The 12,164-nt window shown below is 33.2% G+C and overlaps 2 protein-coding genes across 3 annotated transcripts; one reads left to right on the plus strand and one right to left on the minus strand.

Annotated features, from left to right (window-relative positions):
• Positions 1-531: 531 nt before the first annotated feature.
• LOC101249730 (uncharacterized) lies at positions 532-4,470 on the minus strand. Of its 2 annotated transcripts, none has more exons than XR_003247003.2 (8): positions 4,202-4,459; positions 4,019-4,112; positions 2,231-2,350; positions 2,066-2,114; positions 1,819-1,918; positions 1,553-1,704; positions 1,411-1,469; positions 532-934 (listed from the first exon to the last, which is right to left on the minus strand). XR_003247003.2 is itself a non-coding variant. In XM_004239780.5 (8 exons), the coding sequence occupies exons 1-8, from the start codon at positions 4,354-4,356 to the stop codon at positions 830-832; spliced, it is 744 nt and encodes a 247-aa protein (XP_004239828.1). In that variant the 5' UTR covers positions 4,357-4,470; the 3' UTR covers positions 532-829. The 2 variants fall into 2 exon arrangements, 1 of the variants encoding a protein (XP_004239828.1); XM_004239780.5 differs by having other exon boundaries at positions 1,643-1,704; positions 4,202-4,470.
• A 1,923-nt stretch (positions 4,471-6,393) lies between these two features.
• On the plus strand, positions 6,394-11,454 carry LOC101249460 (rho GDP-dissociation inhibitor 1). The gene is made up of 5 exons (XM_004239779.5): positions 6,394-7,170; positions 8,492-8,558; positions 9,741-9,959; positions 10,065-10,189; positions 11,147-11,454. The coding sequence occupies exons 1-5, from the start codon at positions 6,958-6,960 to the stop codon at positions 11,222-11,224; spliced, it is 702 nt and encodes a 233-aa protein (XP_004239827.1). The 5' UTR covers positions 6,394-6,957; the 3' UTR covers positions 11,225-11,454.
• Positions 11,455-12,164: the final 710 nt, after the last annotated feature.

Raw genomic sequence — 12,164 nt, forward strand, 5'->3', positions numbered from 1 at the left:
ATTATTTTAGTAGGAACTAGGAAGTAAGCTATGTATTTGTTGGATAGTTCAAAACTTGAGATATTCATAAGTTAGATCCAAACAACACCATTATAATAAATGAAAGACAAAAGAACGTATATAGCTCAATGTCTAACCCAAAATTAACCAGAACTATTCCAATGAGTCCTCATGTGGTGACCAAAAAGGTGAACCTATGGCAAATAACATGAGTATTTTGTATTGTATCGAATACACATACACACACAATAGCGATCTAACTAAAGATTTTGATTCCGATGGGGATAACTATGATCATGATAGTTGCGATAGACGTAGGCACGGGTATCAACGTCTAAGCAACTATGCAACAAAATTGGAGTCATAGCTGCTTTATTATCAAAAAGGCGAAGAAATAAATTCATCATTCCACTACACTCGAGAATGAACTAATGCCCTGTTCAGGTATCTCGATTGAAATCCCCGTAAATGGTATTTTCCGTCGAAATAGAGAGATAACAAAAACTCAGTTTCAAGTTCACAATTTTAACATTTGTGGTCTCCAGTAGAAAAATATCATAAATCAAAATGATTAATCATCAAAGCTTACGGTCACTAACTTGCACCCAAAATTATAGAGTTTGAGAAATTTCAAAACTATTACTACATGAAAGTGGCAGCAAATTCACCAATTTTGGTCAAGAGAAAAAGAAGTTTACTGTGACAAGCATCTTGGCTTTTGAACAATGTATAACGTATTCAGCAACGATGACCACATGCATCGAGAAGAAGCTCGATCAGCAAGCAAAATGCTGCATATCCAAATACGAAATAACGCCACCGCAGATCCTCATTTCACAAGTTTCCGCAAGACTGATTCAGCTCGCAGCTCGAATTTAGGTAGCACCCAATCATGCTGAACGATGTCTAGTCCGTCCTTTTCTGCTCCCAAAGTCTGTAGAAGAAAATTAACATCCATAAACGCAGAGCAAGATAGAATAGGAGAAGTGCAATTTGTTCACAAAACAGACATCGTCGAATGATTAGTTTTCCTGGTCCTGCTCAGCTGTGATTGATTTCAAATAGCTAGCAGTGTAATATCCATTAGCCAAGGTGCTACTCAGTGAAGTAGGCATACAAGGATAGATTCAAGATTTTGTCAGGACCATTGTCTCCATAATGAGTTCAAGCCAAAAGGAATCTAGTTTCAGGGTGGCAGAGAAAATGCAACGGGGAAAAACTAAGGACGAAGAAGAGCTGATACGAACCAAATATTTCTTGGTCCCATAGGGAACTTTTAAAGAACTCCGCACAAAATGCTAACATTTTAAGGTGAGAATACGAAAGTTAGTTTGGTCTTTGATTAACATAATGTGTGCAGATATCAATGGAGAAATTTGATTACAAGCGTGTAGCCTAAGAGAATTTTACCTTGCTGGGGTCCATACCAAATCCACTCATTTGCATCATGCGTTGAGTATCATCAGTTGCTGCATCGAATATCGATATAAATAGTTTAAATTGGGAAAAAAAAACCAAGTGAGTTCTCTGGAATTAAAACTTCTCAATATACATTAAAAACAGAAATTATTGGCCACGTCTTGACTCTTGACATCTACTTGTGAAAAAAGGAATTACACAAACTTCTACAGAAACTGCTGACCATTTTCTTCTCCAAGAATGAGGCTGAACAAACCCCTTAATCCGAACAGATTGAGGAAATACCTGAGCAGTTTCGTAGAAAGTATAAGATACAGCAAATTGCCTATTACAAAACGTAACTTTAAAAACACTAGTACTTTAGAAAATCAAAATTAAGTCATGAATGCTAATGTTTACCATGAACGACTGCTGACGTAACTGACATCAACAGTGCTTAGATCAATGCCATTTTGCAACATGGCCCTGAACCTCTGAGTTAATGGAAAAGGTATCTTCGCTGAAACAACACCCGAATTTATGTGAGTTGATATAAGAAGGAAAACACAATATAAAGTTTCACATTCAAGATAAGAATGCACTATGCAACCGAGATTTTAATATTGACGAAGAAAATAAGGAATTCATATATTGGGAAAAGGAATACCTGCTACAAACCCAGAGAAGAAGAAGTTGACCCATGCAAATGTAAGAGTCTGACAACATGGAGAATACACAAGAAAGTAGTTAGATTCACAAATTATTATATACCATCAACGTTCAATCGATTATTGTGAAAAATATCTTAGCTGATGAATTAGTAGTATAATACCTGAGGGATTATCATTGACAAATTCTTCTTCATCATATCCATAGCCATGTTTGGGTCAGAGAACATTTGTGCCTGTGGATTCGCAGCTTGGCCCTTGGGCACATGGAGTAATCCATTTTCCTGCATTGTTGTATTTGTAAACTAATTTTTCCTAAGAAACCGAAGGCCCACCATCAATGGATTTAAACTAAACATGTTCTTACAGCTAGTACCATGTAATTGCTGACAAGTGCACTACTGGACAAGAGTTGTATTTTCAGGTTTATTAATTTTCTTAAATAAAAAACCTCATGCACCAACCTATTTAGTTATTCAAGTTGAAAAGAAATGGTATACAACACTCAGATACTTCAGGGCCAGTTCCTAATTATTTCTTTTACTTCTTAAAGCACAATTGTTTATGTTATCCAATGGACACCAACAAAATTATTGTAAAGTATAGTCAGCTTTCAACAAAGTTGAACCTCCAGTTCCCTTATTTGACCAACCCTTCGATTCCCTTGAAAAGAGAACTATGAGAAGCCTCTATCAATATGTGTATGCAATGCATAGATGTTGATGTTCTTTTTTATATGTGATGCTGAACTATTGTTTTTTAGTAGCTTACAACAATTTAAATTGATGGTATAAATACCTATATGTATTTCAGTAACTACTTCAAATATATTATAGTAAAGAAGTCCACATAAATAAATACAAAGTGATACTCATATACAAACCATGTACCCATATTTTTTTCAAAATTTGTGTATGCATCAGTGTTTCTACCAGTCTCTTTGCATCAATTCAAAAGACATTCAAATTCAACCAAATAAACTTCAGTGTTGAACATAGATCATGTTCACCTCCACTCCACCAATCAACAATTACTAGCTTCCATATTCTTCACTTAAAGTACCTTATCATCATTCTAGGCAGTAATTAGCTAGTGTTCACTAGTAACCCAACTATTTAACCTCCTTGTTGTACAACTCTTCTGCATCTTAACTACTAGGCCAAACAAGAGGCAAGTGTAGTAAAGGAAGCCTGAAACACTCTATCAAACAACAAAAGGCAGAATCATGTCCAAACTGGCAGACTCAACCTTCTATAGTCTAATGTGGTCTTCCCAAAATGGTGTTCATGCTCCTCACTAAGAATCTTTCTCATCAACTAATCATCAGTTGTTAAAACTTAAACATCATACTACCTCAAAAATCAAGCAGACCCAACTTTTATCTTGATAACACCTCAAACTTGACAAAAAGTGGCCTTTACTACAGGTTTTCAATCCATTTTCTTCCAAAAACACTACTTCAAGCTTCGTTCTTGCTTTAGGTACGAGTCCCAAAACAATCAAATCAGGATAGGAGCATTCAGTATTACATTTATGCATTTATAAGAGGCTTCTATAACACATGTAATAGCAAAAAGACCTTGCGAGCTTCTCATGTTTGATTTCATAGACAAAAAAATGAAAGGACAATAGATAACTTGCACCAACCATCTTGGTCCAGTTTTAACCAGCACCCTCCTAACCACTCTTTCCAGATTTCTGTATCTCTCTCCTACTACCCCTCATCTTCCCTAAGTTATCAAAGTTCCAATCCATCTTACTAACTCAACTTTAAAACTTTTTCACCATCTAATCATGCTTTATTCATTTTAAGAAAAAATAAACCTGTTCAACTTGTAAGATAAATTCTCAATTTCTACAATCAAGCTTATAGAAATATCAATATCAAACAATCTTCTTCACTAAGCAAGCAAATACACAACAAATATTTCGTTAAAAATACAAAGTTGAACCTCATTGCTGTAATAAGCTTTCCTTGCACGAAAAGATTTAGCTGGAATATAATTAGCCCCAGCTCTCAAATTCCTTGCCCTAATTATCACTTGCCTGAAATCAAAAAACTTTTAAAAAATCAGCAGGACCAAAAAAAAAACTAAAATTCGTTAAAACCCAATAGAAAGAGCTTAGAAAAGAACCCTTCTTTGACGATTTTAGGATCAGGTATTTGAGAAGAACCCTTCATAAGCTTTGAGACAAAGTAACGAAGCACTCCAATTAGAACCATAACCACTGATAATGGAATCAATACCCAGTCTCTAATGGCTGTATCCAATACCAAATCTTCCGCCATTTTCGCCTTCGATAGATCTCTCTCTTTCTTCTTCGATCGAATTTGGTTTTTCTCTCTTCGGATCTTTTGCACAGCTAATTTTGGAGAAGATGTTTTGTTCTTCTTATTGGGCTGATAATGGGCCATAGACTAATATATGGGCTGATTTATGCAAATGTGAAAGAAAAATCGGCGACTTTCACATATAGCCAACAAAAAATTCATATTTGTAGGCTATAGCAAACTTTGCATAATTGCGCTCCATAGCAAACATAAAACTGTATAATTTGCTATACATATACAATTATATAATTCGCTGGCCTATATTGTATAATTCGCTGGCCTATTTCGCTGCAATTGTATAATTTGTTTTGCATACAGTTGAATCGAATCAAAATGTATGTATATTGCATAATTATAAGTGTATAGTAAGAAGATATATGTTTTTCTCGCTTTATACAAAAACAGAAACACAATATATACACTTCTGTTGTATAAAGCTAGAGAAAATTGTATTTCACTGCAATTGTATAATTCGTTGGCCTTTTTCTCTGCAATATTTGTAGTAAAATGTTTGTAAATTGTATAATTAAGTGTATAACACGAAGATATATATTTTTGCATGTGTATATACAATTTTCTCTCGCTTTATACAAAACAGAAACAAAATTATACACTTCTGTGTATAAAGCGAGAGAGGCGAGCGAGAATGGAGAGTAGCGAGCGAGATTTCTGGAGAGAGACGATGGCAAATTTTAGCTAACGTTTGCTATGGAACACAATTAAATCAAACCCTAGCTATTCCGTTTATTTTAGATTATTAGTTTGCTATTATATACAATTTTTCCAATAAAAATTATACGACGTGACAAATATTTAGATCACATTTACGATAACGTAATATATCAAATATATAATATACAATATATAAATATGTTCGATATTCGTTTGATTTAATTGATATCTGCGCAAATATAATTGATAGTTGCGGTTTGAATAAGACCCTTTCATGTGATATAATTGATATTCATTGTTCTTTTGTTGATACAACTAATATTTGTTGATACAATAATTATAGCTATGTCTTGTAAATAGACAAAATTATAGCGATATTTTGTAGTTATCACCTTCTCATATAATGTTAAACTTGGGTTTAATGTTTATTTATATATTCTTCAGACTTTTCTAGAGGTAGAGTTAAATGAAGGTTTGTGAATTCAGACAAACTCAATAGTTTTTTTGTAGATTGTATATTTGTATTAAAAAAAGTTATATATACACACATAAAATTATCTCGTTTTGGACAAATTTTAAATTTCGACTTTTGTGTGACATATTTAAAATTTTCTTTACCTCGTTAAACTATGAGTCAAATCAAAATTATATATATAAATTAATACAAAGGGAGTAATTCATTATATATTATTCTCGACCATGTAAGCTTGTTGTATAGTCCCTTTATTTTGATTTATTTTTCTTACTCTCTTTTTAATATATTTTTTTTTGATAACTCTATATTTCTAACTTTCCGCATTACATGTTTAAGACTTACAATTCAAAAATCTTTTAAACTCTGTAATAAGTAAATAAAGATCAAGCAAATAAATTGAAACGATTGACTTTTCATATGACATGTGTTAAGATGATATTATCCAAAAATTTTCTTAAATCTTATAATTTTCTGTCAAATAAGTCATTATCAGACAAGCAAATATAAACGTCTTACTTTCCACATGACATATTTAAGATTATATTGATCCAAAAATATTCTCTAGTTTTCTAAAATTCCATGCTTGAGTAGTCAAAACTCCGATAAATAAATTGAAACATCACACTTTTTACATGACATGTTTATTATCATACGATAAATCTTATCGTATTTATTTTCTTAAATTTTGTATTAAATTAGTCAAAAATCATACAAACATATTGAATAGTCTTACTTTTTCACGTGATATGTTTATAATAATACGGTACAAGTTTTTTTTTAAAAAATTCTTTTAACTCGAGTTGAAATGAGACAACCAAATTAAAACCGTATTGTTTTATTTCTTCAATATGAAGAAGTCAAATGGTAGGTTCTTATTATAATTTGTTTGTTTTTCCTTCATGGAATCCCTTGTAAAGAAAACCTTCATGAACTCACCACCATTCCCTTTCTCCTTCTTTCTCTCCTTTTATTATTTCTCATTTTCTTCAGTTTAATCCTCAACAATTCAAGGATCACCACATTACCCCAATTATTTCTCCATATTTCTCTCTGTGTCTTTCATCTATTGTTTTTTTCTTCTTGTCTTTCTCTTCTTACTTGCATTATCCTTTCTGGGTATTTGTTTTCTTGGTATTCTTCTTTTTCCTTCATTTTTCACTCATCCTAACCATTTTTCTATGACCCCATTTTCTTGTTTTTCAATAAAAAGAGATTCTTTTTTATTGGGTCTCTGAGTTTTTGGGCTTTTCTTGATGTTCTGATTGAACAAGACTAAGTAGCTCCTTTTTGTTCTTTTTATTTCTTGTCAAGAATTGTCCTTTTTGGAATTTTGGCTAGTGGGGTTTGTTTGGAATTCCCAAAAAAAAAAAAGAGAAAAAGAAGAAAAAGTAGCAGCAGCAGCAGCAGCAGCTATGCATTCTGGTAAGGAGGGTAAAGGGGGGACTGCAACTCCAATTGCTGAATCTGATTCTGAGATTGAGCATGAGCCTGGTGAGAAAAATGTCAGCAGGCAAATGAGTGAGAGTTCTCTTTACACTACTGAGGATGAGGAAGAAGATGAAACTCATAATAAGATTGAGTTGGGACCACAATGCACTCTCAAAGAACAATTTGAGAAGGATAAGGTGTTTCTTTCCCTCCCCCTGAACTTCTTTTTTTTAGTATGATAATGATATGGAATGAGCTAGCTGGTTGTTACGTATTGTTTCATAATGTATCTTATTGTGGTGTATTGTATGGTACTGTATTGTTTTGATGTGTACAATGTTTGGACGACGATATAGAATGAGCTTAATGGCTGTTATGTATTGTTTCATGATCGATCGTACTGTGTTGTATTGTATGATAATGTATTGTTTTAATGTATACAATGTTTGGATGACCATGATATGGAATGAGCTTACTAGTTGTTACGTATTGTTTCATGATGTATCATATTGTGCTGTATTGTATTGATTTAATGTATACAATGTTTGGATAACAATGATATGGAATGAGCTGACCGGTTATTATGTACCGTTTCATGTTATATCATATTGTATGATATTTTATTGTTCTAATGTATATAATGTTTGGATGACAATGATATGGAATGAGCTTACTAGTTGTTACATATTGTTTCATGACGGATCATATTTTGTTCTATTGTGTGATACCGTTTTGTTTTAATGTATACAATGTTTGGATGACGATGATATGGAATGAACTTACTAGTTGTTACGTATTATTTCATGATATATCATATTGTTTTGTATTGTATGATACTGTATCGATTTAATATGTACAATGTTTGGATAATAATGATATGGAATGAGCTTACCACCGGTTGTTATGTATTGTTTCATGTTGTATCATATTGTGGCGTATTGTATTGTTAAAATGAATACAATTGCTGAATAGATTGTATCATTATCTGTTGTCATATAATGTTACATATCAACAATTTAAAATATAAATCTATAAGAGAAGTAGTTTACCAGGTAGAGGTAATATAAAAAGTTAAGATAAGTATAAAATAGGACTATTAAATAATAAATGAAAAAAGGTAACAACACAATCACACCATATTGGTTATTATGCAATATGAGACTTTTCGTCATTACCTACCGATGAATTTAACGATATGATATAGTAAAATTAATACAATAGGTAATAACTATCCAAACAAGCTTCATATAACCAAATCCCAATTTGTTGGGACTTAAGGGGGAGTTGTTGGTGCTGTAAAGATTGCCTATAGATTTATAATTTAGTGTATAATATATGTGCACTGACTAGCGGCTGTAATTATTTTTGACCGAGCGGCCAAATGTAATAATCCCCCCCTCCCCCCCACCCCCACCCATAAAGCCATAAAGATTGCATTTTTTATGTCTTACCAAATGTTTTTACCCCTTCTTTTTGTGTTAATGTTTGGTTATGTTTTCATGTTTTTTGGAATTTTAGGATGATGAGAGTTTGAGAAGATGGAAGGAGCAGCTTCTTGGAAGTGTGGATATCAATGCTGTTGGAGGTAACCATTCTTTTGTTTTCAAGATTTGTTTCATGAATGAACTTTGTGGAATTTCTATAACTGACATGCGAAATTTGAGATCTTTTCCTTTTCTTGTTTATGATGAGCATGACTATCCATGACGAGAACTAACAGGTTCAAATAGCATATTGTATGTTATGAGGTTTGTGTAAGACCAGAAAATAGAAGTGTGAACTTGGGATGCTACCTTCTAGTAATGGTCCTCTTCCTTTTCCTACACTTGCGTTTCAACGCATACAAGGCATGATAGAAATATAATTGTTTAAGTTCTCTTGGTTTTATTTCATTTTTGGAATATGTTTTAGTATGAGAATGAAATGAATCTGAATAGAGAAAAAAAATGCAGATGATCTGTATAGCCGGCTTGAAATTTTTGGTACTGGGGGATTGTTGATTGATTTGATTGCATTTTGGAATGTCATATTAAAGAACAAATTTTTGTGGACTTCATATTTGTTGCATTCCTAATTTGTTCTTCCAGGACCAAATCCTTCTGGCGAAATGTCTGTTAGATTTAATTGACTTTAATCGAAGGTAGTGTATTCAACTATTCCATTGAGGTATATGCACATACAATTAATAAAATGAAATGATTTCCTGGATTTTGTTTCGTTGGAACATTTGTAGTTTGACTAATCATCTGGTTAATGCTATTGTCTCAATTTTTGAGTCATAGAAACAAATTAGATAACAATTCTGGTGTGATTTTCAAGTGAGGAGCGTTCTTTTTCATCTTGGATTTTCCATCTTCACGAATTTCAGTAACAAAGAACAGAATACCGATACTGGACCACCCCTTTTGAAGCATAGGTATAGATGACTGAGTATATACTTAGTGTTAATACTGTTTCTTTCTCTTAACTCACCGCTCACAGCACCAATTTTCATTTTTCTGTCATAAGTCCTGATACAACATTCTGGAAGGTGATTTTTAACTGCTTCTTCTGAGTTTATGTTAATTGTAATGTGTGGTGTAGTAAAGGCAAAAGATTCACTATATCTATGCACAATTTAGCTCTTATTCGTACAGTCAATGTTCTTCAAAAACGACATGTGAGAACTTCTCATGGACATTTTGAGATTTACCAAAGTCTTGATGACTATGAAAGAAGTATTTCGACAGAAATTCAGACATTTTATACACTGTTATTTAATTTGTAGAATCCCTGGATCCAGACGTGAAGATCTTGAGCCTTGAAATCAAGTCCCCTGGTAGACCTGATATTGTTCTCCCAATCCCTGAGGGTGGGAAACCCCAGTGTCCATGGTTTACACTGAAAGAAGGGAGCAAATACAGCCTGAAATTCTCATTTCTAGTCACCAATAATATAGTGACAGGGCTCAAATACATAAACACAGTATGGAAAACTGGTCTCAAAGGTACTAACTATTCTTTGCTGTCTCTATCTATGTAAATGTGGCGACATCTATTTCAGATGTTTCTGATCAAAATGCTTTTTTTCTTTTCACAAAAACCTATTTCAGTTGACAGCACAAAACAAATGATTGGGGCCTTCAGTCCTCAATCGGAGCCTTATACACATGAAATGCCGGAGGATACTACCCCTTCTGGCATGTTTGCTAGAGGATCTTACTCAGCAAGGACAAAGGTGATTATCTTCTGCCTTACATGCTCTGAACATATTCTCTGTCTATTATTTGACTTGACCCTCATGCTATATACTGTATGCCAGAACTGAAAATCTTCCGCTATTATTGAATTTGGTGAATATTAAGTTCTTCAATACTGTGGACTGATTGAGACTGCAGTTGCTTGATAATGTATATGAATTCTAATTGATAACTGCATGTGACTTTCCATAAAAGGTGAAATTAGTAACTTGGAAAATAGGACTAGTTACGTTCTGCAACACGTTAAGATTTCACTGTTTATAAGTTAAATCCCTAACTTTTCCCATATCGGAGAAACAGTTGTCATTTCCTTTCATCTTTATAGGTAGGACATAAATTTATTATTCTAGAGGTTGATTCATCTAGTCGAGCCGCAATATGTATTTGCCAAAAGACAGATTTATTAGGTTGGTTCATAAGCAATATTAAGATCCCAAGCATGCACCTAAAGCCTATATTGCTCGGACTCTCCAAAAATGCTGCCTCATCTATGATCCTCCAAAAATGCACTACTTCAGGATCTGAGCGCACACAATAGCATTTCTTGAAGAGTCCGAGCAACACTGCCTGAAATTGAGGCATTTTTAGATGTTTCCATGTTGTTTCAAAACTCCTAAAAAGCACCTAAACTTCACAACCGTCTTCTAAGGGTGTTATGAAGTATTAGACCTCCGATCCATCAAGCAACTAATTACTTAAATAATCTCTGTTGCAACGTACCATGTCTCTGAGATTTCTTAGACAGCCTAAGTAAATCTAATCTCTCAAGTCTCAACAAATTCTTTCTTAGTCTGTATCACTTCCATGTCTGTACTTATAGTTCATAGCTCTCCAAATATGTTATATCATGTTCAGCTTGCGCATCTGACAGACATCATTCTTGAGGCTGTTCTACGCGTATTAACTTAAATGTTCCCTCTTTCTTCTTGTTTCAGTTCCTTGATGATGATAACAAGTGCTATTTGGAGATCAACTACACATTTGACATCAAGAAGGAGTGGCTGGCAACATAAACAAAGATGTTGCTTGAATTGTCAAACCAAGACTATTCTTGTTTTCATTCTTCGTAATTTTTGTCCCGTCTCGTCTGGTAGTTTTTTTGAGAAGAGGAAAAGAAAAAAGATAACATTTTTCTGCAATTGATTATTCAATGATGTGAAGGAGTTAACTTTAGCAGTTAGGTTCTTACTTATTGAGTATCATTGAATAAAGTTGAGCTTTGGCTATGACTGATTAACAATGAGCTCTCTCTTTCTATCTCTTTCCTTCTGTTCGCGCGCATAGCTATCGTCGTTTTTCTAATTGAATGTCCAGTAACTGAGATATTCTGAGAAACCAAAAGATTTTGTTGATCAAATTTTGATCTTTCATGTTATGGTTTTGCATCCTTGTTACTTACCTTCTAACTAAATTGACCATTGTCACCATATTTCTCTTCTTAGAGAATCATACTAGGGAGTTATCTGAGTATAGATTATTCCTTTTATTATGTGTGTCCAAATATCATATCAAGCTTACTCTTTCATACTTCCATAGTATTATACTGAGTTTCTTGTACTTTGATTATCACATCGCTTTGTTGTTTGTCATATTTTTTTTTAGTTTTTTGTTGTCTTGACTTCTTCTGTTCTGTTGTTTGTTTTTGTCGATTTGTTTGTAATGCTTTTACTCCAGAATCTATCGAAATCAACTTTTTTGTCTTTGTAATGGTAATGTTTGCAAATACCTTATTCTTGTCGGTCTTTATTGATAAGATTACACTAGTATTTTGTAAATTTTATCTAGGTGCGTGAGCAAGTTAGTTCAGGCACAACAATAATATGTTATAGTGAAATCTTAGAAGTGACATTCACGAAAAACAAAGTGTATTGAGACCTTATTATAATCTTGTAGCTAATGACTCTTTAGATATTGTAATCACAAAATATAGTAAAGAATTGAACTAGGTGAATG

This window comes from Solanum lycopersicum, chromosome 5 (genome assembly GCF_036512215.1).
Source record: "Solanum lycopersicum chromosome 5, SLM_r2.1".
NCBI classification, from domain to species: domain Eukaryota; kingdom Viridiplantae; phylum Streptophyta; class Magnoliopsida; order Solanales; family Solanaceae; genus Solanum; species Solanum lycopersicum.

Coding starts and splice junctions, on each gene's coding strand:
- LOC101249730 (XM_004239780.5), bottom strand. CDS start 4,356: ATGGCGGAAGATTTGGTATTGGATACAGCCATTAGAGACTGGGTATTG. Junction 2,115..2,230: donor TGTCAATGATAATCCCTCAG/GTATTATACTAC, acceptor CCATGTTGTCAG/ACTCTTACATTTGCATGGGT. Junction 1,705..1,818: donor TACGTCAGCAGTCGTTCATG/GTAAACATTAGC, acceptor GAAACTGCTCAG/GTATTTCCTCAATCTGTTCG.
- LOC101249460 (XM_004239779.5), top strand. CDS start 6,958: ATGCATTCTGGTAAGGAGGGTAAAGGGGGGACTGCAACTCCAATTGCT. Junction 7,171..8,491: donor AACAATTTGAGAAGGATAAG/GTGTTTCTTTCC, acceptor TTGGAATTTTAG/GATGATGAGAGTTTGAGAAG. Junction 10,190..11,146: donor CTTACTCAGCAAGGACAAAG/GTGATTATCTTC, acceptor TTCTTGTTTCAG/TTCCTTGATGATGATAACAA.